Consider the following 25,864-nt stretch of genomic DNA (forward strand, 5'->3'; position numbering starts at 1 on the left):
GGTTTTTATATGAGTCCCTAACATAGTGTTTGGCTGCATGGGTGCTTAATAAATACTTAGTAATTATGATTGAATTGAAGACAAATTGAAATAAAGAAGGAAAGGGATAAAAAAAAGTTTTGTTTCCTTTATACATAAGCATAAGGAATCTCTGATCTTCTAAGTAGACAAAAGCAAAGTAGGCACCCTCATCCAAGACTCTGCACAGATGCATCTGGTCTGGGCTAGGGGGCCTGGTCCTAGAATGCCTGTGCTCTCGAGGAACCTTACAGCCAGCCCTGAGACAGTTGCTGACTTTTGATTTTCAGGGAAGTCTCTGGAAGATCTTAAGTTCACACTGTGTAATTCCCTTGTGGATTCCCAGAGATAACAGCTGGTCTTTAAAAGAGCACAAAGCTTTCTTGTCCATTCCCTAACACCTGGCGACTCCCTTCTGTAACATCATAGGAGGGGAATATTTATTTGTTCTAGGATCATAATATATATAAAGTACTTTGCAAGCCTTAAAATGCAGCATCACCATACGCTATTATCATTATAGACAGGAAGAGCAAGAGTTGATCCTACTATTTCCCCCATGCCCCACTCTTGAGCACTTCTGGATCTCCCAGTAGGCAACCCCCTCTCTCTAGGAGTCTGGTCAGCAGAAACAGAAATAGACTTACTGAGTTATCTCAAAAGTGGTTGCTGAAATTGAATCCCAGTCTGTGGATGGTGTTTTTGTTTTGATTTTTTTTCTTAACCCAAGTGTTTAATGTCCACTGTATAGGCTGAAGGAGATGTGGCAGCCCTGAATCGACGGATCCAGCTAGTTGAGGAAGAGCTGGACCGGGCCCAAGAACGTCTGGCTACAGCCCTGCAGAAACTGGAGGAGGCAGAAAAGGCAGCTGATGAGAGTGAAAGGTAGGACTCTCCCAGCCTGTGACAAGAAAGAAAGTCCAGGGTCGGGGTGGGGCTCCCCACAAAGGGAAAGAGGAGAAGAAAGTGAATGAAAGGCATGCTGCTATTGAGTTGGCTCCATAGTTGTAAACTGTTGCCAATGTTCACTGGAAAAACTTCAGTATAAAAAAAATTTCTACTGTTCTGCAACATCCACTTTTCTTCCTGGAATTCTTATAGTTTGTAATCTTATATGTAATGTAATTGCAGAAGGAGAGAAGGTGCAGTTTTAGAATATATGAAATCAGAGTCATAGAAATGAAATGAAAGGGATTTCACAGGTCATCTTGGCCACTTCCTGCCACAAATCACAAATTGTCCCTACCATATTCCCCCACAAAGAGGAACTTTTGGGAGGATCTTACTACTTCCCAAGGCAACTTATTCCATTTTAAAGCAGGTCTGATTGTTTGGAAGTTCTTCCTTAAAATTATTGAATCTCTAAGGCCATCTGACCTTATCCCTTTTCTGACCTATGAATCATAACAGCACAACCCCCTGGCAAAACCTCGAGTGGTAGGGAATTGATTCTTCTTTACTGTGGCATCCGGGGTCCGCATTAACTTTAGATCTATGATCCTGAGGCAACCCTCTATTGTTGGATAGATCTCATTGATGGAAGTTTTTCTTTTTATTTGGCCAAAAAGTTCCCAGCAAATAGATGTCATTACAAAATCTGGAAGGAACTTTAAAGGTCCCTCAGATGAGTCCTCTCATTTTACAGAGTTAAATGACTTGCCTAAGGCCACACAGTTAGTAAGTGCCAATAGCAGGATTTGAATCCGTTCCCAAATAACTCCAAATTCAGGGTTATAATCTCTGCCTACTCTGTCAGGCATCTATTCCATCATTCTCCCTTCTCATTTTACACGTGAGAAAATTGAGGTCCAGAAATTAGTATCTCTACTATGTTCCCATACCTAGAAAATGGCAGACTCGAACCTGGGTCTGATGATTCCAAGTCCAGTATTATTTCAATCATTCCATGCTTTTGGTCTTATTTCTGCCCACCAAAGCCAAGCAAAATGAGCCTAATTCTTCCTTTAATTGGAGGAAAAAAGCCATATACAAATGATTATGAATAGCCCTTTGGCAATTTGTGACAGCCAATTGGAGAAGACATATGCTAATTCCCATTAATAATTTCTCATTTGATAAAGTCTAAGTAGCTCCTGTTTCCTTCCAATGTGGGCAGCCATCGCCATTCAGCAGCACCCTGTGTAGTTGGCAGGGAGTCGAGGGGCTGAGCCTGAATTATGTTGTGTGACTCACTTAAGGAAAAACCTTTGTCATGTTAAACGGGTTCCTTATATAATGACAATGTCAGCCTTGCTACCTCAGCCTTGTAGAGAGAGGATGGCTCAAGTCTGAAATCCAGAAACAAAAATGTTCATCACTAGGACTCTGGTCTGCCTGATAAACTGGAAAGCTTTCACATCTGATTTCTCTGCTGTGACAAAAAGAATCCCAATCTGACATTACAAATTGGATCTCTCCCTGGGTGGGATCCCAGAGAAACTAAGGACCCATGCCAGGAATGGACATCCATGTCATTGTTCTTCAAAGACTGAATTCTTAAGAGAATTCTTAAAAATTCCTATTTTATGACGAGGGAACTGAGAGAGAGGCATCAGATGGGAGTTCATCCCAAGGGTTCTGATTCCTAATCCAAAGCTCTTTCTACAACAATACAGCTAGCTCCTCCCAGTTGAAGGATATAGGGAAAATGTCTCTCACACTTAGGTACCCAGTATATTTAGTCTAATAAGAAATATTCTCAAAAGGTAGGTGAGGTAGACTTGGATCTTGGATCTAGAAGACCTGGGTCCCTGTGGTTGTGCTTCTACAATTGTCAGTTTCCTCATCTGTAATATCAGAATAATATTTGGATAACTTGTCCCAGGAATGATTTTTCCAGCAGATAGTAAGTAGCTAGATGGCATGGTAGAATGCCAGAGCTGGAGACTAGAAGACCAGAATTCAAATATCAGAAGCCTCTAATATTAGCTGTGTGATCCTAGGCAACTCATTTAACCCATTTGCCTCAGTTTCCTCAACTGTGAAAGGGGGATGATAAGAATAGCAATAGATTGTTATGAGGGGAAAAAATGAGACATTTATAAAACACAGCACAGGACCTGGCATGTAGTAGATGCTTAATAAATGCTATCTCCTTCCTTCCCATAAATGGGTATCCTGCTTAATTTGTGTCATAAAAGAGACTGAAGTTTTTCTATTGCTCTAAAGCCCATCTTCTAGAAAATTTTGAACATATCAATCTACCAAAAACCTTAACCAGGAAATCAACTTCTTGATACTTTGATATTAGAGAAATAATATGGCATATTAACACCACTAATCCTTAGTCTCCACATCAGTAAAATGGAGACATTAATACTTTTAGGACATCCCTTATAGGTTTACTATAAAGTTTATATGATGAAATGTATGTGAAGCAATTTGAAAATTTTAAAAGAGCTATGTGTCAGCTATTAAATTTATAGTAATAATATGGCTAATGGCAGTGGACAATAATTTTTTTTAAGTATAATGCCACACAAGCATGTTGTTTTATTTTTTTTATTTGATTTTTATTAGCCCAGCATATAGCCTGATTTTTTTTTTTTCAAAGCTGTGGGCTCATGGCTGAAAGGTAATTTTGCATATGGCCCTAAATCAATATAGGAGAAGAGAAAGGGCCCTTCAATTGATAGAAGAGAGTAGACTTGTAATCCCAATGCTACTGCTGATTTCCTGTGTGATAATAAATTGGCCACTTCCTATTCTGCCCTCCGTTTCCTCATTTTCCAAAGCTGGAAAAGTACATACAGCTGGAATAGTATTAGCAGTGAGGGATCATAGAGCTTTTGCTGGGTTCCCTACATGGGCCAGTTGAAAGGACACTAATTTTGAAATCAGTGGACCTGGGTTCAAATCTTGTCTCTGACTGACATTACCTCCATGATTTGGGGTAAGTCAGTTAATCTCTCTTAGGCTCAGTTTTTCTCTTTTGCAATATGAAGAACGAGGTGGATTCCATTACTTGGTCTCCTCCTGTTATTAAATCATAAATGCTGGAACTGATGATTTCTAAGGCCACTCCTGACTCTAACATTCTATGGTCACAGGTTTCCTTCTGGCTTCCATGTCTAAAGTGGTGAGCTGGGAATAAGGAAAGCTTGCCTTCAGACTCTGCTTCTGATACTTAACTGGCCATATGTCCATGGGCAGTCACTTATTTCATCTCGCCCTCAACTGGAAGTATGATCCGGTGTTGTCAGATCCCTTCTGCTCAAACATAGAGTCATGAGGTCACTTCCAGCCCTTATGTTCTGCTCTTCCAACTCTACATTCTAAAGTCCTTTGTGGCTATAACATTTTAGGTTTTACATTCCAAGGTTCCTTCCAACTCAAACTTTCTGATTTAAGGATGCACCCCTAGCTCTGACATCTGACACCCTGGGTTCTAAGGGCCTTCCCAGCTCTGACCTCCTGGATTCTAAGGGCCTTCCCAGCTCTAACCTCCTGGGTTCTAAGGGACCTCCCAGCTCTGACCTCCTGGTTCTAAGGGCCTTCCTTCCCAGCTCTAACCTCCTGGGTTCTAAGGGTCCTCCCAGCTCTGACCTCCTGGTTCTAAGGGCCTTCCCAGCCCTGACGTCCTGTGTTCTAAGAGTTCTCCCACCTCGGATACTTGAATTTTAAAGGCCCTGCTATTTGTGCTCTACCATATTAAAATTGAGTTAGTGCATTTCTGGGCCTGGGCTATTATTTGAAATGATCATGTAATGAAAAGGCCTGGACAAAGAGGAGTCTCTGTTGGCTCTCTGCAGAGGAATGAAGGTGATTGAGAACCGGGCAATGAAGGATGAAGAGAAAATGGAAATTCAGGAGATGCAATTGAAGGAAGCCAAGCATATCGCAGAGGAAGCTGATCGTAAATATGAGGAGGTAAGGCTTGGGGACAGTGTCACAGGAAATGGAGGAAATGAAACTGTTGATAGAAAGAACCTGAAGGGTCCTTCCTAAAAGGAAGCTCTTGGTGAGCTGAATCAGCCCCTTATGTTTTCATGTTTGTTTGTCCAAAGATAGTTATTTGGATACAAGCCATTTCCACAAGAGGCTTCCAACAGCTGGCAATTAGGGGAGTGCTGGAGTAAAGCCACCAAAGTGGCCATTTGGTTCTGGTGTTTAGAGAACTGGGTGATTCCATTTTCTAGTTTATAGCTAGTGATTATAGCATCTTCTAAATAAAACCTATTATGAAGGATCTGAAGGGCTTTTGTTGAGTTTCCCATGCGTGATTCAGTGGAAAGTGCTAGTTCTGAACTCAGAGGATCTGGATTCAAATCTTGCCTCTGACACATACTAGCTTTTTAGCCCTCTGCAGGTCACTTAACTCTCTGTATCCCCCAGGAAATTCTCTAAGACTAAGTTATAAACAGGGCCATGATTTTTTAAACTATATTTTAGTGATAACTACAACAAAACTCTATTGTCTTCTTAGCCACTTAAGGAAATTGTGAAAATGTATCTAGGAAAATAGGCAGGTGCCGGCATAGGGGAGGAGAAGCCCAAACCTTGGTTCTGTCTTTGCAGGTAGCCCGTAAGTTGGTCATCCTTGAGGGTGAGCTGGAACGAGCAGAAGAGCGTGCTGAGGTGTCAGAGCTGTAAGTACCAGAGCCTTGGGAGTCCCGGAATGTGGGCAGACACAGGCCATGGCTGAGGTCTGGGTGCTTCTAAGTGAGCTCTTTGTCCACAGTGAACAGATATGTTCTAGAACAGGGCCTTGAGGGGCCCGCAGTCCCGATGTTTATCCACTTCTAAGCCGAGGTCACCTACCCCATAGGCAATTCCCTCACCCCACCCTACCCCTTTACAGAACCCTATACTGCTACTAGGAAATGACGCAATATCAAGATTGGGATCCAGGAGGCATGTTGTTAATTGTAGTCTACGTGGCTGGCTGTGCTTATTAACCTGACAGGACCAGCCCACATGTTGATTCTACTGAAAAAGATTGAGAAATAAGGGATAAAGAATATAGACTAGCCCCCAAGAGAGCCTAGTTTCTTTAATGAAGAGCCAGGCAGCTCTACCTTTCCCCTAAGACACTATCTATGGAGAGCTGCTGATCCAGGTCCAGCTTATGAGAGGCAGCTTCTCTGTTATTCTTGGTGTCTTTAAGGGAAGCAGGAAACTAGATCCAGATCTAGCCAGCTCAAAAAAAAAAAAAAAAAAAAAACTCCCTACCTCAGATAAGAATGTGAGCCAAGTACAGGATCTTAAATAAATGGAAATCGGTTTTCATTAATTTATCCCAATTTTCTCTGCCTTCTCCAAACTACCTGATCCATATTTCTGATCATTGTCTTTCAATGGACTTTTTACGTTCTTGCATCTCGCTTGAGTCCCAGTTAGTGGATGGGATTCATCAGTCCTGATTTCACAATGCCTGGGCAGCCTCTCAGCCCCACCCTTGGCAAGAGCCCAGAAATTCTTAAAAGGGGGAGGAGGAAGCCCTGCAAATACTCCTGGGTCTGCCACGCCTTTGCATGGTATGGCACAGTTTTGATAAGTGTGTAGCAAATATGTCTCAGGAAACCCATTTTTTAAAAAAGGAAAGAAAGAAAATCCTCCAGCTAGTAGCTGAGTTTGTGGCTGGTGGCTGGTCTGTCAGGGCCTTGACCACAAGAGTGTTCCCCTGGATGAGGAAGACCCTTGAATAGATATAAATAAGTTTTTATAAAGTACCTACTACAGGCTGGGCATTGAGCTAGGCACTGGAATACAAAGACAAAAAGAAGCAAGTTCCTGCCCTAAAAGAGCTTGTGTTCTTTCTCTGGAGCCAGTCTCATCAGTTTCTGCTTCTCTCTTTGTGCAGTAAGTGTGGCGATCTGGAAGAGGAGCTGAAAAATGTCACCAACAACCTGAAATCCTTGGAGGCTGCATCTGAGAAGGTCAGGGGGTCCACTAGTTTCCAGTGGGGGATTAGCTGAACCTTGTTTACTCTGTGGTTAGAGAAACATTTAGGATCAAAGAATAGGACAAAGTCTTAGAAACTATCTTGCCAGATCAGCTTAGGTGGGGCAGTAGGTAGAACAATGGCCCTCGGAGCTGCGATCAAATCCAGCCTGGACACTTAACACTTAGTAGCTGTGGGACCCTGGGCCAGTCACTTAAACCTGGCTACAAAGAAAAAGAAGAGAGAGAAATAGAAAAAGAGAGAAAGAAAAAGAAACACACAAAGAGACAGACAGACAGACAGAGAGAAAGGAAGCAAAGAAGGAGAAAGTGCACCTTACCCTGAGCATGCTTCTGGTTCCCGTTCTAATGGGATTTTCATTTTCTTCTCTATTCTATCCCTTGTAAAGGAGGGTAATCTGGAACTTCCATGGTCTGGATTTATAATGCCGTCTTCTATTGCCATTAAACCTGACAAAAAATATTTTTGGAAGGAAGAAATTTAATAACTGGATATAGACATATGTACATACATGGTCCACTAAAGTAACCTCATTCTCAGAATCCAGTTATTAAATTTTTATTGTGAGCATTTGCTCCTCAAAAATTATCTAAAGATTCTTCTCAAGGGTATTAAGCTAGATAGTTATAAAGCCAGGACTGTACCAATATCTTATCTCTCAAATGAAGCCTTGTCAATCAAATCTCAGGTAGTTTAATAGGGGCAAGTTGGAGGGAGCTTCTTTTAATGTTCTTTTTCTTTTACAAAGAAATTCTTCCTTCCAAAAATATTTTTTTTCTGTCTGGTTTAATTAAATATTGATTAAATATATAGAGCATTGTGCAAAGCACAAAGTTTGGATGAAAGTAGGTTCCTGGCCTCATGAAGTTATAGCGTAGGAAGAGGATAAAAAATAGAGAGAATAAACACATGATGACTACAGTAGACACAAATTGTGTTCCATGAAGTGCAAGAGACAAGGTCTTAGAAAATGTGGAATAGGGACATAGATCAGTGAGGCTTCAGGTAGGTGGTAGCATTAAAATATGGATCAGAATTCCGGCAGGCAAAGAGGAAGAAAGTCCTTCCAGACCTAAAGAATAATGTGAGCAAAGGCACAAAACCAGGCAAATGTAAAGAATGTTCAGGTGGATTATCGTCCAGTTTGCCTGAAATGTAGTGTAATTAAAAGCGAGTAGATTTCAAGGAATCTTAAAGCCTGAGATTATGGAGAGCTTCGAACGCAAAGTTTGAACTGTATTCAATAGACAACAAGGAGCCACTGGAAATTTATGAGCAGTAGAGTGAGGTTATCAGATTCATACATAAAAATTAGTCTGGAGGCAAGTAAAGGATGGATTGGATGGGACTGGGGGTTGGGAGAGAAGAGTATCGGGGTGGATAGAGCAGCAGATAGATAGAGCTCAGATGCAATCTCAGACACTTAATATCTGTGTGATCCTGGTGAAGTCACACAACCTTGTTTGTCTCAGTTTCCTCATCCGTAAAATGAGCTGGAGAAGGAAATAACAAACTATGCCAGTATCTCTAATAAGAAAACTGCAAATGGGGCCATGACTGCTCAACAAGCGAGAGTAGAGACAGAAAGAATTGACAAAAGGCTCATGCAGTGATTCGAGCAAATGAGAATGAGAACCTGTGCCAGGGTAGTAACTTTGGGGACTGAGAGGAGGAGGCATATTTGAGAGCTATTACAAAGGTGGATCGGCAGAACTTGGTGACTGATTGGGTAAAAGAAATGAAGGAGAGAGATTAGAGTCAGAGATAATCCCAAGGTCACAAACATGGGAGCCAGAGGTGAATAGTGGTGCCATGGAGAGAAGTGGTAAAATCAGAAGGACAGGGTTAGGTTAAAAGGCATATATACATATATGGCATGCTTATTAAATTTATAGATGACATGAAACTGGGAGATAACTAGCACACTGGATGACAGAAGGAACATTGTAAAAGATCTTAATACCAGGCCAAATGTAATAAAATTTAAATGTATTTACTAGGAACCAATAAGTCAAGCTCCCAAGAACAGTTTAGAGGAGATATAACTAGATAGCAGTTCATCTGAAAAAAAAAAAAAAAAACAAACGAAAAATCTGGGGGATTTAGTAAACTCCAAATTCTTTAGTCAACAGTCAATATGATGGCCAAGAAAGTGAACAATGGGGGCTGCATTAAAAGAGGTATCAGCTGTAGAACAAAAGAGTTGAAAGTGCCATAAGTACGGTCATTGGGTGCATTGGGTTCCTATCTGGGAGTCTCATTTTAGGAATGCCATTGCTAAGTTGGACAGAGTCCAAAGGAGGGTCACCAGAATGGGGAAGCAACCTAGGTTCATACCACATGAGGCTTAGTTGAAGAAACTGGGGGTGTTTAGCCTGGAGAAGACTTGGGTTCTTCAGGTCCTCAGGCTTTCACGTGGAAGAGGGATTAGATTTATTCTGCTCCATCCACAATGGCAAAAGGAACCAGGGGTGAAAATTTCAAGGAGGCAGATCTAGGAGGAGAACTTTGTGGTTCCTCCTTTGTAGGAGGAACACTTTCCTGACCATGGGTGCTATCCAGATGTGGAATAGGCCGTCTTAAAAGATGGTAGGCTTGTCTTACAGGGAGCCTTGCATGGTACTTTTTCAAATAAGATATAGAAGGGACTCATTGATTAGACTAGATGGCTCCTCAAGTCTGCAGGGGTATTTTGTGACTCAAGATGATGAATATAAAGTACCTTGCAAACCTTAAAGCACTCTATAAATGCCAGTTACTATTATTATTGTTAGCCTGCAGTTCCCAGGCCTCTAGTTCGGGGATGACTTTATTTCTGAACTTTTCTATTGTCCTCTTGCTGAACTCAAGCAGTGCTTAAAGAATAATGCAAGAGTAGTAGTCAATATTTAACAACTGGGCTCTTTAAGGGGATAAAAATGTATGCTTACATTTTTAACTTGTATCTGCATTGTTAACACTTTAAGCCTAAAAAAATCAACAAAACAAAAATCAAGATCTAAATTGTAGTGATTACTGATTTCTGAAGTATAAACTCTCACACTGAAAATTTAACAATTCTAGCAGGTTAGAGCCACCTCTAGCACTAAGTCTCTACAAGTTTGGTTCAGAGGCTAGTCTCTGCATGGAATAAGGAAACTATCTCTTTCTCTCACCATTTTGAAATCATATTGAGGTGTTCTTTTTTTTTTTTTTTACAGTATTCTGAAAAAGAGGATAAATATGAAGAAGAAATCAAGCTTCTGTCTGACAAACTTAAAGAGGTCAGTTTGCTCATAACAGTGACTTATTTTTTCTCCCTGTGCTGGCTTTAGTTGCAATGGATTTTTCTTTTCCCTAGGCTGAGACCCGAGCTGAGTTTGCAGAAAGAACTGTTGCAAAACTGGAAAAGACCATTGATGACCTGGAAGGTATGACATGTTCGTGTAAATATGTTCCCATCCCTCTCACTAGAAGATTAGCAGGAGGTCCTCAGAGAAATTGCATTTTCCTCATAAAGATCTTAATAGGCTGCCATTAAGTAGCTACCAAATTAAGGCTTCTCTGCTAGGTTATGTTCTGGTTCTGCCTAGATGACCTTGGGTGAATTTCACTGCCTTTCTGTGACCTTCCGTTTCCCCATCTATCAAATAAGAGATGAACTAGAGCAAGGATTCTTAACTTTCTGTCATAGACCCCTTTGGCAGTCAGTCTGATGAAACATGAACACTTTTTCATTATAACATTTTTAAATTAATAAAATAAGAATATATGACATTACAAAGAAAAATAATTACATTGAAACACAATTATCAAAAAAAAAATTTTTTTTTTTGATAAATTCATGAATTCCAGGTTAAAAACCCCTGGCTTAGAAGATCTCTAAGGTCTAAAAGAGATTGCATAATTGAAAACAGATTTCTTGGAAATTTTAATTTAAATTTTTCAATAATAACTTAACTAGTGTTTATATAATATGTGCCAGCACTGTACTAAGCATGCAAATACTTTATTCAAGGGTGCTTTGTATTTATGATATGAATGTACGTAGTTATATTTGTATGTGTGTGTGTATACATATATGAATATATTTATATATCTTTTTAAAGCTCATAGTACTTGTTAAAACCATTCCATTTTACAAGTGAAAAAATTGGGGTAGAGAATTAAGACCTTACTTAAATATGAATAAGAGAGTTAGAATAGCTTTGCCAGTATCTAAGTGACTTAGGATCTAACTTTTCCCATTTTAAAGAAAGATGCTGGACTAGGTGATCTTCCAGGTCCAGCTTTAGCATTTACTTGTCCCCATTCACCTTTACCATGGGCTGCTTTATTCAGAGCAGGTTCAGAGAACTTAGACTCTAAAGAAATGATAGCTAATATATATACTATTTGACAAGGAAGATGACCTATATTGATATGTTATTATACAATATGCATATAATATATAATAATTATATAATTATTATGTCTTAAAGTATATTCTATATTCAATATTATATAAAATATAGTATACATGTAATATTTAATAATTGGATGAAATGGTGCCATTAGAAATTTGGGAAGGTGAAGTTTGTCTCCCTGAGAGATCTAAGTGTTTGAATCATGTGGAACACTAAATAATGTTCCAGTGACCAAATCCTCCATTCAACTTTAAGCAAGTTAGACATTATTTCATGAACTTTGGTTTTTCTTTCACTTTCTCTCATTTATACGTTTTCCTCACTTTTTTTTTTCTCCCATTGCTCATCTGTTATCGCTTTCTTCCAACCCCTGCATTCTCTCCCTTGCATTCCTTCCCCCTGTTCGTTCTCCACCGGTCCCTGTGTTCGGCAGATGAGCTGTATGCTCAGAAACTGAAATACAAAGCGATCAGTGAGGAGCTGGACCACGCACTCAACGACATGACCTCTCTCTAAAAGGCATTTCCTCTCTGTCTCTACCATCCTGCCTCCTGTCCTACTTAGCCTGGATTTGGCCCCTTCACTGTGATCAGGGTTCTTAGGGGGTTTCTAGCCTTTACCATCTTTACTTTGCTCACTTACATCATCCTCCAGTAACCATGTCTATAAAGGCCTATTAAAATAAAGACAAGCAGTCTGAATCTGTAAGCTTTCTTCTTTCTTTCCCATTTTCCCACTTGCTACTTTTTGCACCATCCCCAGGGACCCTCTTTCCATGCTTACACGCATGGAAATTTGACATCTTAGAGAAGGGCTGTTGTGATACGGGAGCCACTGTCCAGTGGCTGCTGGAGGTCTTAACTCAGACCTGTAGAATGGATCTCTTCATGTGAGAGGAGAATGATGATACAAGAAGACTGAGAGGTAGTTGCATTGTCTCACCTCTCTTCTCTTCCCTCTTGCCTCCAATTTATTTCATTCCCAATCCACAAGGAACATAGCAGGTGTTGATCTTGTGAGATGTCATGGAGGCAAAGTTTCAAACGGAGAAGAGGACTATAGTCAGAACAGGCATTTAAGTCTCTCATCAGTCTCCTGGCTCAACCCTTTGATGTGTTGGCCCATTTAATTACCCTGACTAAAAAAGTCTTACCAGGTATCTTCTCCCTTTCCTTCCCATGGGTTACTGAAGGAACTCTGGAAGGATCCTACTCACGCACAGCTCTCAATTGCTGCTGCTTCCTTATTTCTTATGTTTCCTCTGTCCCACTTTTGGGCACCAAAGGGCTCTTTTCAGATTCATTTCTCTGAAAGTTGATTTAATAAAACCAACAATTTCCATTTAGATTTAAACTTTCAAGTTTACAAAGCACTTTCCTGATTTTGGAATAATATACTAATTAAAGCCATATTTGCACAAGTCCCTAAACACAGAATTTTGCTAGGGTTCAGCCATTATGGTGATATAGTTAGATGACAATTATAAGAGTAACTTTTATTTCTATAATGTTTTTAATAGTAGCAATGGTGTTTTCCTCACAGCATCCCTGTGATGTTGGTATAATGTCAGGTAGCATCATCCCTGTGGTATATAGATGAGGAAACAGCTATAGTGATGAAAGGACTTGGTTAAGGATAAACAAGTTTATACGAAGCTTCTTTTTAAGGATAGTATTAGGGACTGGATCTGTGATTTCAATGGTATGGGAAACTCCCAGCTGAAGGCATTCCCTCAGCTAGTGCAAGTGAGTACCATCTCTACAACTGAATTGCCTAAAGCACTAAGAGTTTTTGACCCCCCCTCCAAAACCTGGATATGTCAGAGTTGAAGCTTAAGCCCAAGGCTTCCTGGCTTCAAGGCCAGTCTTCCATATCCACTATTCTCTCTCTTTTTTTTAATAATTGCTTTTTATTTTCAAAATATATGCAAAGGTAGTTTTCAACATTCACCCTTGAAAACCTTGTGTTCCAAATTTTTCTCCCTCCGTTCCCCCACCTCCTTCCCCTAGACAAGTAACTCAATATATATTAAACATGTATCCACTATTCTCTATTTACCTCTTCTTTCTTTTTAAATGTATAAGAATTTGCTGTAATTTTTCCAAATCCTACAGTAGGCTTTCTTAAATTTTTTTCTACTTATAACCCCTTTTTGCCCAATAAATTTTTATGTGACCCTAGTTGTATATATAAAATAAATATGTGAGAACCAATCATTTACTGATGATAAATCATAATTTGACAGCCTCCATATGGGGTCCAGACCCACAGTTTAAGAAGATGGGTTCTAGAGGCTTCAGATATATTAATTGGGAAGAAAGGAGACACCACAAAAGCAGGACCATTTTAACTTTAAGCTGGTGGTGCTATGCAGAATTGTAACTAAGATAGGGCAATGGGTTTTTGTTCTTAAAATCTAGAGGATAGTATTTGGAGTCCTGGATGATTTAAAAAAAAAAAAAAAAACACCTGAACTAAGTGCTAGTTAGCAAAACAAATTGGTTAAAATAGGAAATTAGCAGGTGGCCTATACTTCCTCTGCTACTGTCCCTGGTATACTCCTCCCAGTCTCATCCCCACCCTTTCCTTTCCCAACCCCCAGCAGTGACATAGCAGAATTTTAGAGACCCTTCTCTTGCCCCGACATTAATTTAGGGTATGTTTGATGTTTTATGCCCCCAGGGATAAAGTTGCTTTTGTGAGTACTGTACGACTTGGAGTCCAAGGGCCTTTTGAATCTCAGCTATCTTTTTTATTCACCTGTGTAACTAAGCATGTCACTTCCTCTGACCATCTCAGTTCTCACATTAGTTATATGAAAGATTTGGGCTAGACTATCTAAGGCTGCTTCCAGTTCTAACTTGCACAATTCTGACCCTGGAGGTAGATTGTTCTTGGATAGAGAGCTTGTATTCTAAGTTCTACATTTTAGTTTCATTTCATTTGTTTTTCTTCATCTTTTATTCATGCACACTTTTAGTAAAAGGCACTGCACAAATCTTAATTGATAATGAAGTATAAATCCTGCTTTTAGTCTTGGTTAGGTTGGCAGAACTTCCTAAATTAAGACTCCAGTGAGATTTACCTATTCATTTTCTGGCCCCTAGAGAAAAAAAATTGGGAAGGGAACCAATAAAATGTATGCTGGAAATTAAGGGATGATTCTTTCTGGGGGATGACAATGTTCTTTGGGGAGGGGGAGTAATGTGGCTTTCTCTTTCCATTGACTCTTAAGGAATTAGATTGTCCTCTGTGTTTCTAAGCCCTATAAATTCAAAGAACCACTTAGATAAACTAGGATGGCTCTCATTTCTGTGCTGATTTGTAGTTTACAAGGTCCTTTACTCATAGTATCTTCAAAAGGTAGGGACCACAGAGAGAATTAGCCTCAACATGCACAAGCGGAAACTTGAGGCTTAGAGATATTACTTAGCACAAAACTAGTCACATAGCAGGGCTGGAATTCAAATCCAGGCTTTTGGCTGCAAGCTTCTTCCATATCACAAGACTGAGAAGCCTCCCCTTATTCTTTTGACAGTCTGCCAAGACTGACTTGGAGACAGAAGGACTGAGTCTGAGTCCTGATTTTGTGACCTTAGGCTAATGTCCTCATTTGTCAGGTTAGACTTTAAGGTCCTATCCAGCTTGTGTAGCAAAAGCCATTTTTCCCTGTCTGAATATCAGTTTCTTCTGTAAAATGGAGTAAATATATTTGTCTCACAGGGTGGGGTTTAGGAAAGTGCTTTGTCAACCTTAAAGTGCTATAGAAAGTGAATTTCACCCAGATTCTATTATGTTTCTTTCTCTTCTCCCAAACACCATCTTAGCTCCAGTTGCTTTTTCCTGGTAACCATTTTCTTTCATTCTAACCCTTAACACACATTCTACCCATTCCCATCATATATATGTATATTTGGATAAGTTAACGAACAGGATGGGTTTGGTTGCTGTTTTTTCTCATATGAATTCAAGTAGAACCAGCCCAGCCCTTCTCACATATTTGTCCTCCATCTTTTTGGACATCTGTAAATGCTACTCTTTAAATAATTGTGCAGCCACACCTGGCCAATCACTTTGCAGAATTCAACATCTGGAAGTACTTCCTTAAAAAAAAAAAAAAAACAACTATATTTTAGGGAGTCTGCAACAACTGAACCCTGTTTCAAATTTCAGAACTAGTTCTAACAAAAATACTTTCTAATCTAATTAAAGATGTGTTAGTATCAGTCATTCTCACAATTTGTAAAAGTTAATCATCTAAAAAGATAGGACATTCAATTTAATTCAACCAACATTTACTATGTGGAAGATTCTATGCTTGGCATTGGGAATACAAAGATGGGGGGAAAAGCCCAGTATCTGCCCTCAAGAACCTTATAGTCATTTATGAGAACTATAAAAATAACTAATACAAGGCACAATTCATTTGGGCAAACTTTTATTAAGTATCCATAGTGTGCAAGAATTGATAATTAAGTACATAGGCAGGAGTTAGAGAATTGACATGAGACTTAAAGAGAAAAAAAGAAGTCACTAAGAAATGGAAGATCAAAAAAGCTTTCCTGGAGGAGCCCATTGAGGAAAGGACACATGCAGAGATAGTGGCCGAAGTCAACTATCATACCATGGTCAAACCATGGAATCACCCAACATAGTAGCGTCGTAACTATCAAGTTAGAAAGGACCTTTGAGATTATCTAGTTCTGTTCCCTCATTTTACATGAAAAATTGAGACCCAAAAAGGAAAGTGACATGCCCAGCAAGTACAAATTATAAGAAGCAGAACCAAAATCCAGAGCCATTCCCTTGACTTCAAATCCAGTTGTCTATTCCAGTAGTCTACATAGTCTTTGCAAAGTTCTCCAAATCCCTGATGACTCAACTTTTTAAGTAACCTTTAGTTGAGAGCATTGTCAAAAGACTTTGGAAAGTCTAAATAGTTGTAATAAAAAAAATTCTCTTCTCCCAACTTTTAAGTCAGATCTTTTTTTTTTCTGCAATGTGCCTCCATTCTTTCAGCACTAGAATTTCTTTTGCCCATGTTCTTTCTGTCCTCTTTTCCAAACCATTGTTTTATCTCTTCCTGCTTATTCTAACACAGCACTAAATGGAAATCCTTGGACTTTTCTTTTTCATTTGTGTCACCAAATTAGGACTTTAGTAAAATGACTAAGGTATAATTAAAAGTGAAGTCATCGCATTGCTTTATTTGGGGGAGAAGTAGGAGAGAGAGGAGGTTGATTGTATTTAGTTTGCCCAGTAGATTATATTTAGTTTGTTCAGTAGCTGACCCTTCTGTGGTGTAGAGGAGACTCTGTCCACTGGAGCCTATATTAATGGATCTGGTCTTACCCAAGCTGGAAAGGCTTTCAGAATGAGATGGATGAGAGATTCTGAGCCTGTCACCAGATGACCAGCCTCAGTAAGCATGGAAAGGCTCATTTATTACCAGATGGCTAACTATCAAGTGTTGGGAGGGTTTTGTTGGATTTTGGGGTTTTTTGACCATAACTTGCAAAGACTGTCTATTTAGATGTGAAGGGGCTATTGTGTGGGAGGAGATTTTTAAAACAATGAAATCATGCATCTTTTTAGTATTGAACAGTAGAACTCATACATAAAAGTGTGATTTGTATATCTGTTCAGTGGAGAAAATTTGCAATTGTCATCTCTAGGACCATTTTCAGTACTCAAAAGAAAAAAAAAAAATTACAGGATTGTGCTTCTCAGTTGGAAGAAGTAACAAATATTGCCTGCAAAAAATGTATTTAACATTGTGCCTGGGAGGATCAGGCACAAGTTTGAAATCACACAAGTAATAAGTTATCTAACAAAAGTGCAATCTGGCAATGAAAGAGATGTAGTTAGCATAAGTTTTGTTAAGTTAATTAACAGCAACTATGATTTCCCATGTAGGTCTTTTGGTAAGCTTGGGTGGGTTTATTTTTTTTTTTTAATGTGTTTTAACCTTTTTTCCCCCCTACTCTTAATCCTGATTAGAAAAACTTGCCCAGGCCAAAGAAGAGAACGTGGGCTTACATCAGACACTGGATCAGACATTAAATGAACTTAACTGTATATGAATCAAAAAAGAAGAATTTTGTTTGCCAGAAACTCAAGATCTCCGTGTTGTTGTCCCCTTCCTTTGTAAGAAGTTTTCTCTCTTATTGCATCTTTTCTTTACTGGAAATGTCAATCAAATTATGATTACCCCTCTAATATTTGTTATCAGAGAGGCTTTGGGCACAGTTAAATCTAGTTCCTTTTTTCAAATGGCACACTAAAGCTTTTAGTTAGCTTTTTTTTTTTTATCCTTAAATTGCATTTTTTTTTTCCTTAGGCTGGCAGGGTATTTAACTTAGGCCAAAATCTCCAAGATTGAGGGCATTCTGTTACACTCTAGGCAATAACAGGGAACCCAACTGAGCTACTGGATCGTGCTTCAATTGATTTAAGAACACAAGCTTTCTATGTCACCCTGAGCCATTTTACAGAAGGGCAGGGACATCTCATAAAATGGGCGGGGACTTTCCATCCACAGTGAAAAGGTTGCTTTAGGAAGTCATAAACCACAAAGAATGGCCTAATTATTGTGGCCGTTCCTCCCACTCCATACTTTGGGGCAAACATCCTCTGAACAGTCACTGAGAAAATACTTTTTCAACAACATCTAGATTTTTTTTCTGGATGAATACTTGAGGTTCTGTTTTTATATTGGTCCAAATATAGATGACTTGTATAAAAACCCAAATGTAGCTTATAATTTCTATTACTTTCAGTGTATACCTAGATTTTTTTTTTTTTTTTTGCTTTAAAAGAGATCTCATTTTAAAATTTTAGGTGAGATCAGCCCATATTTGGACCAATATAGTACTTTGCCAACTTCTCTTATTTAGGAGTTGACTTCTGCAAAGCAACTGAACGTTTTATTCCAAATAAGGAACAATATTTGTTCTCTTCCCTGATTCTGTATGGCTGAACATCTGTAACAAAATCAGCCAGCAACGTAGTGGAATTTAATATGGCAGCCTGTCTTCCTGATGGTCTAGCATGGTATTGCTTCCTATCATTGATTCCAGCCTTTTTCCATGCTACTTTCTGTGTCCATGAATCTTCTGGCTAGAAAGACAAGACGAAAGGAGCCTCGTTGTCACTAAAGGAAAAACAAAATTTGAATTGTTTTGATTTTCTCATAGACTGACATTGTATGACAAATGGAAGATTCTTTTTCTTCTATTCCAGAGGGATTTTAATCCCTATTTTGGGACCAACTTAATAAAGACCAAAAACCTGATTTAACTGGATTCAGAGAATCAAATAGGCAGTACCTATTGTTGTTGGTAAATGGTTACCTTGTGTACAGCTCAGTACTAAAACATTCCTTATTCCACAGCAGTGTGGAACAGATATGAAGACTCAAGTTTACAGTTGTGATTAAAAATTACCCTGCTTCTAGCATATAATCCCAGTCCAGATTCCTATTTATTAAGCATCACACTACCCAGAAACACACTAGGAAATGTGAAGCTGAATGAAACCAATGCTTTTCATTTAGATCTTTACCAAATGTATCATATTATTGTAATAGTATCACCTTTTTCTAGCTTTGGTCAAATAAATTTTTACATAAACTTTTGAGTTTTTGAATGTGGTGTGGTGTGTGAATATGTATGTAATGGGGGGAGATATAGAAATACCAAATTCTTAAATTGTCAATGGTATACTCATAAATGGAAACATCTGTGATCCACTTTTTGTCATGTAAGAGCCATCTCAGGTAAGTGGCCACTGAAAACTAATACACAAGAAGGCTTTTTTATGTGTAGATCCTATAAATTAATAGATTACCACTCTGCCTTAATCATTTGGAATTTTCTCCTTACTCTGTACTACCAAAACATCAAAATGGCCAGCTACAATATATATTGCTTCATCTCTTCCCAAAAAAATTTTGAAAAGCCTTCCAAGTGTAGGGTTCTAAGATAGCTACAAAGAAAACATGATCTCTAATAGAGTTTATATTCTGGTAGAGGAGAAAGACCTAAATACAAATAGTAATACAAGGTAATATGTAATACAGATGAAAATAAGGGTAAGAAAAGAATTCAGAGGAGGGAGAAAACCCTTTCAATGGAACATATCAAATTCCAGCTCTTACAAAGAGTTGTGATCTTTCATGTAACTGGTTTATAAATGAAAATAGGCAGAGCCACTAAAAGTTTACTGGAATTTAAGTTGGTCTGGAGAATGCATTCCATTTCAATTCAACAAAAATACCTCTCCTCTGTGAAAGGCATACCTAACACATGTGATAACAGTCAAGGCAAAAAGATCTTGACAGATTATAAAATTGGCCAAATTAAGAAGATAAAATTTAATCGAACTACATGGAAAATATTCCACTAAAGATTTAAAAAATCAACTTTACAAACAAGTACAATATAGGGAAAGCATGACCAAGTAGCAATTTATCTGAGAAAGATCTCTGGATATTTTTTCATGGGCTGCAAGCTCACCATGAGTCAACACTGATATGGCAGTAAACCAATGTAATTTTAGACTGCATTAAGAGACTTAATGGCCAAATAGCCCCAAAAAGAGATGAAAATTCACCTCCCTTCTTTGCAAAGGTGGGGACACGATGAATGTAGGATGTTGGGATTTTTTTATTGTTAAAAGAGATGGCTTTTTGAAAAGAGGAGAAGGAAGAGAATCATTAAGTATAGATGATATAAAAACTAAAGATACCAGTACCTAAAAAGAATACTCTCTTTGTGAATATGAGACTGGGTGTGGAACATTCCATATCTCAGGCTTGATTGATGTATTTGTTTTGTTAACTAGTTTTTTTTTTTTTTTCCTCTTTTATTCTTTATTTTAGGGGATGTTTTCTGGGAGGGAGAAAAAAAAGGAGGGACAAATTGGGGAATTACAGGCTATGTAAAAACAATATGTCAATAAATATGTTTAAAAGAGATAGGCAGTTGTCCGGGACTCTGGAGGTGATTATAGAAATCGACAATTATTAAGCATTTACTGCATACTTTAGACAGAACACATCTAGAGTATTGTGTGCCATTCTTGTGTCACATTTTAGGAAGGGCATTGGTAAGTTCCAGAAAAGAAATAGATTTTTAAAAACCCTGAAATCATGCATTATGAGGACTGGTTGAAGAAAATGATGGTATTTATCCTGGAGAAGACTACAGGATCAGGTTAAGAACAGAAAATCCAGAATGATTCCATGTTCAAAATTTAACAGAAGCAAGCAAGTTGAAGAGGAAAGTATATGAGTCCATTTTAGTCATGTTAAAAGTTATCTTCAACATCTAAAGTCCAGTAGGCAGATAACAAGTTCAAGAGAGACTTGAGCTTCCCAACCAACAGAACTTCTTAAAGCAAAAGTAGATTGGGATGCTTTGGGTAATACAGTGAATTTCCTAAAAGTTTCACAAAGCAAAACTAGATTGGGATACCTTGGGTAACATAGTAGGTGAGTTCTCTAGAGCTCAAAGTGTTCTAACGATTACCACTTTCCAGCAAAGTAGTACATGAAAAAGAAACCAGTACATGTTGGCCTAGGCAAACCCTGGATTCCTTTCCAAACTCAAGATTCCAGGATTCTGGGCAGTTTCTTTATCTGCATTTTCCCTTCATCTCCATTTCCCATAGTGCTTTGAAGAAAGTAAGCCTGCATTCATTGTCTGTTAAATAAATATCTGCACACCTATTTTCTGGTACTCTTTCTTCCTAGCACTTAAACCTTGTCTCCTAAAACAACCCTTCTTCCATGCCCCTTTTCTCACTGTCTTCTATGTCTGTAATGATCTCACTTTCTCCTTGATTCACTGAATTCCTATGGATCGATTATTATTCCTTTAGTGCTTACCATGTGCCAAGCACTAGAAAATAACACTGGTATAGTTCCTATTCTCAAGATGATACTGGAAGAGAAAGTAAATCTGGTGACTGCTCACAGCCCCACTCTCACTTAAATCCAATTTATTTGCACTGCCACCATGTACCAAGCACTAGAAAATAATAATGATACAGTTTCTATTCTCAAGTAGCTTATATTATATTGAAGAGAATATATAAGTATATAAAATTGGGTCCTCAGTTTGGCAAGATGATTGCCAAAGTATCCCAATAGCTTTTTGGTTATCCCTGCCTTCTACACACCTCATGTATGGGTTCAGTTACTACAGTAGTTTTTGCAAACCTCATTCCTCCTCAAACATCTCAGGGAATCTTTCCTCACCCTCTCTTAGCTGCCACATATTTAACTGAGAAAAAAAAAAAAAAAAAACTATGCTTTTCTCCCCCTTCATCTCACATCCCTCAGATGCCTTCTGCCATTATCTACTCTATTCTTGTCTCATATGAAAAAGTGACCCTTCTTGCCAAGGTAAATGCCTCTATGTACACAAATGATTCCATTCCATTTTACCTTCTCCAGCAGATACCCTCTATCCTTATGCTCACTAATTTTCAGTCTCTATTGGCTGCTTCCCTGCTGCCTATAAACATACCTATATCTTAGCTATTCTGAAAAAAAAACTTTTAAAGTACTTTATCTGTCCCTCCTTCCTACTTATCATCCCATCTCTGCTCCCTTTTGTGGCTAATGTCCTTGAGAAGGCTATCTATTACTGATGCCTTCATTTCCTTTCTTCTCTTCTAACTCTGTAATCTGGTTTCCCATATCACTTGACTGCAACAGCTCTCTCCAAAGATAATGATCACATCATGCCTACTAAACATAGTTATCCCCAAAGGTTCTACTAACTCTCTTTTGCTTGGTGATCAGCTGCTATGGGTTCAGTTGTCATCTCTGTGCAGAAGATTCTCATATTTATTCAGTCCTAACTTCTTTCCTGACTTTCATTCTACATCTAGAACTAGTTGCCCCATAAATATCTTATACTTGATATGTCCAAAATAGTAATGCATTATTTCCTCCCCAAACATTATTTCCTTCTAAATTTCTGTCAAGGGCATCATCATCTTCCCAGGCGCCCAGTCACCCAAGCTTGCCATATAGATGTCATTCTTACTCCCCTCATCTAATCTGTTAATAGTACTGTGGAGTCTCCCTTCACCTCTCCTTTGATGCGTCACAACCCTTTTTCATGGCCCTGCTGTAAGTACCTATCATCTCACAACAGAAGTATTGCAATAGCCTTCTGATTGACCCTACCTCAAGTCCCTCTCGATCCCAGCCTTCTCTCCCTCCACTCATCTACCAAAGTGATCTTTCTAAAGTGGTCTGAATTCTCAGACGAAGAAATTGAAACTATTTCTAGCCCTATGAAAAGATGCTCCAAGTCATTATTAATCAGAGAAATGCAAATTAAGACAACTCTGAGATACCACTATACACCTGTCAGACTGGCTAGAATGACAGGGAAAAATAATGTGGAATGTTGGAGGGGATGTGGGAAAACAAGGACACTAATACATTGTTGGTGGAATTGTGAATACATCCAACCATTCTGGAGAGCAATTTGGAACTATGCTCAAAAAGCTATCAAACCGTGCATACCCTTTGATCCAGCAATGTTTCTACTGGGCTTATATCCCAAAGAGATTTTAAAGAAGGGAAAGGGACCTGTATGTGCAAGAATGTTTGTGGCAGCCCTCTTTGTAGTGGCCAGAAAGTGAATGGATGGATGGATGCACTTGCACGAACTGATGCTGAGTGAAACGAGCAGGGCCAGGAGATCCTTATATACTTCAACAACAATACTATATGATGATCAATTCTGATGGATCTGGCCATCTTCAGCAATGAGATGAACCAAATCAGGTCCAATGGAGCAGTAATGAACTGAACCAGCTATGCCCAGCAAAAGAACTCTGGGAGATGACTAAGAACCATTACATTGAATTCCCAATCCCTATATTTTTGCCTACCTACATTTTGAATTTCCTTCACAGGCTAATTGTACAATATTTCAGAGTCCGATTCTTTTTATACAGCAAAATAACGGTTTGGTCATATATACTTATTGTATATCTAATTTATACTTTAATATATTTAACATCTACTGGTCATCCTGCCATCTAGGGGAGGGGGTGGGAGGAAGGAGGGGAAAAATTGGAACAAGAGATTTGGCAATTGTCAATGCTGTAAAATTACCCATACATATAACTTGTAAATAAAAAGCTATGGAAAATTAATTAATTAATTAAAGTGAAGGTCTGATACCATCACATTAAAATGATACCCTTCATTAAAAGTATAAAATCTTCTGCTTGGGTTTTATGGTCCTCAACATCTCCTCCCTTCCTAGCTTTCCAGTCTTATTTCATTTTACTCCCCCAAAGAAGCGATCTCCTTACTAATGCCAGCTTCCTTGGTTATTCCTCAAACAAAAAGCTCCATACCCCAACAGATCAGTCTGTCCATTTTCACTGGCTATCCCCCAGATCTGGAATCTTTACCCTTCTCTACTCTGCCTCCTGGCTTTCCCAACTTCTTTAAAGTTCCAACTAAAATCCAAAATCCTATCTTCTGCAAAAATCTTTTCCGGGTCTCTTGTCACTGCTAGTGCCTTCCCTCTGAGATTATCTCCAATTTATCCTGTATATATTTTATTTATACATAGTTATTGACATGTTGTCTACCCCATTAGATTGTAAATTTCTTGAGGGAAGGGACTGTTTTGACTTTTCTTTGTATTCCTAGAGTTTAGTCCAGTGCCTCACTAAATGCTTATTGACTTTACAAGATATAAAAAGCAAGGTGGAGCAGCATAAGTTAGTCCTGGACTTTCAACCAGGAAGGCCAGGTTCAAGTGCTTCCTGATACATATTGATTTGTGTGACCTAGACAAGTCACTCAAATTCTCTATACTTTAGGCAATCCTTAACACTTTACACAGAAGACAAAATGCTTGGGGCAAGATCCCTCATTTAGGAATGAATTCCTTTTATCCCTGAAACCATAGTTGGCACGAGTCTGATACAAAATAAAAACAAAAGTAATAGAAGGTATGAGAGGCTAAGGTAGCCTGAGTCAGGATGATCTTTGTTCAATTAGCTTCCAGTTCAAAATGGCTGCTTCACTATAGGCAAGTCACCTAATTTCTTTATACCCCCTCCTAAGACCTAAGGGCAGAGCAGGTCCCTCTCTAAATAAGTTTCCTTCCTCCAGGTTCATGATATCAATGAAATCAAAGGTTCCATTAAAAATAAATTGGAATGGGAACAGTGATACAATACAATTCATTCTTTCACCTTCAAATAAAATTCTACTTCCAACAAGTTTTCCCTAGTGGGAGGAAGAGGACAGGCAACTATCTCCTCCTACAGTCATTTGTTTTGCACCTCTCTAAGGCACTTATCATGGGATGTTTTACATATTTCAGTTATGTGCCTATGTCTGATACTTCTTTGATTTGAAAAAGGGTGACCAGTCAGAAGGGAGCCAGACTGCAGAGAGCCTGCAGGGACAACTTGCACATGTCATCGGGTAGGATGACATATGTCATCCACTGAAACTGTTTGAAGAGGAGAGTGACTTTTTTTTTTTATTCACCCTAGAAGTTGAAGCTCTGAGGATGAAGATGTGACTATTAGTCAGTAGGTCAGAAAGAATTGAGGGCCAGACTGGTAGATACCAAGGAAGAACCAAAAATGGAAGGGAGGGAAGAAGGAAGAAAGAAAGGGAAGGAGAGGGGAAGGAAGAAAGAAAGGGAGGGAGGGAGAGAAGAAGGGAGGAAGGAGGGAAGAAGAAAGGGAGAAAGGAAGGAAAGAAGGAAAGGAAAGAAGGGAGGGAGGAAGGAAAGGAGGAAGGAAGAAAGGGAAAAAGGGAGGGAGGGAGGGAAAAAGGAAGGGAGGGAGGGAAAGAAGAAAGGAGGGAGGGAAGAGGGGAGGGAGGGAAAGAAGAAGGGAGGGAAGGAAAAAGGAAGGGAAAGAGGGAGGGAAGAAGGGAAGGAGGAAAGGAGGAAGAGAGGGAGGAAAGGAAGAAAGGAGAGAGGAAAGGAGAAAGGGAAGAAGGGAGGGAGGAAGGAAGGAAGCAAGGAAGGAAGGAAAGAAAGAAGGAAGAGAGGGAGGAAGGGAGGGAGGAAGGAAGGGAGAGAGGGAAAAGGGGGAAGGAGGAAGGAGGGAAGAGGGAGACATAGAAGACAGACAGAGAGAGAGAGAAAACAGAGAGGGAGACAGAGGAGGAGAAAGGGAGGGAGAATCTGACCAAGTATCTGACTCAAATTCACTGGAGGGAAAATAAACTCAATACATGCAGCCTTGCACTAATAGGACCAGGCTCAGAGTTGATGAAGACCTGAGTTCAAGTCTCAGGTCTGCCTCGAGGATATTGTATATTTGTATATGTGGTCCAAGGCAGTTAACAGAACTCCTTCATGTTAATAAATTACAGAGACACTGGTGCAAAGTCGTGGAAGGAATTCGAGGAAAACCAAAAACGAGGGTGGGGGAAGAGAAAGAGAGAACAATGGATAAATGAAGGGATGGTTGGAAGAATGGATGGACGGATGAACAGATGAATGGATGCATGTGGATGTATGTTGGATGGAGATGAAAGGATAGATGA

General features: G+C 39.1%; 1 protein-coding gene across 4 annotated transcripts in view; it reads left to right on the forward strand.

Moving 5' to 3' along the window:
- The window catches only part of TPM4 (tropomyosin 4), a 38,349-nt gene extending 19,399 nt beyond the window's left edge, over positions 1-18,950 (forward strand). For 2 of the 4 annotated variants that reach the window (XM_031947949.1, XM_031947951.1), the window contains 7 exons: positions 770-903; positions 4,770-4,887; positions 5,536-5,606; positions 6,821-6,896; positions 10,123-10,185; positions 10,263-10,332; positions 11,741-11,826. In XM_031947949.1, the coding sequence (XP_031803809.1) occupies positions 770-903; positions 4,770-4,887; positions 5,536-5,606; positions 6,821-6,896; positions 10,123-10,185; positions 10,263-10,332; positions 11,741-11,823 (615 nt within the window). In that variant the 3' untranslated portion in view covers positions 11,824-11,826. Of the gene's footprint in view, positions 1-769; positions 904-4,769; positions 4,888-5,535; positions 5,607-6,820; positions 6,897-10,122; positions 10,186-10,262; positions 10,333-11,740; positions 11,827-17,307 lie in introns of those variants that run through there. The other 2 variants (XM_003760993.4, XM_031947950.1) reach the window with 1 other exon arrangement.
- Positions 18,951-25,864: the final 6,914 nt, after the last annotated feature.

This window comes from Sarcophilus harrisii, chromosome 1 (assembly GCF_902635505.1).
Source record: "Sarcophilus harrisii chromosome 1, mSarHar1.11, whole genome shotgun sequence".
NCBI lineage: Eukaryota > Metazoa > Chordata > Mammalia > Dasyuromorphia > Dasyuridae > Sarcophilus > Sarcophilus harrisii.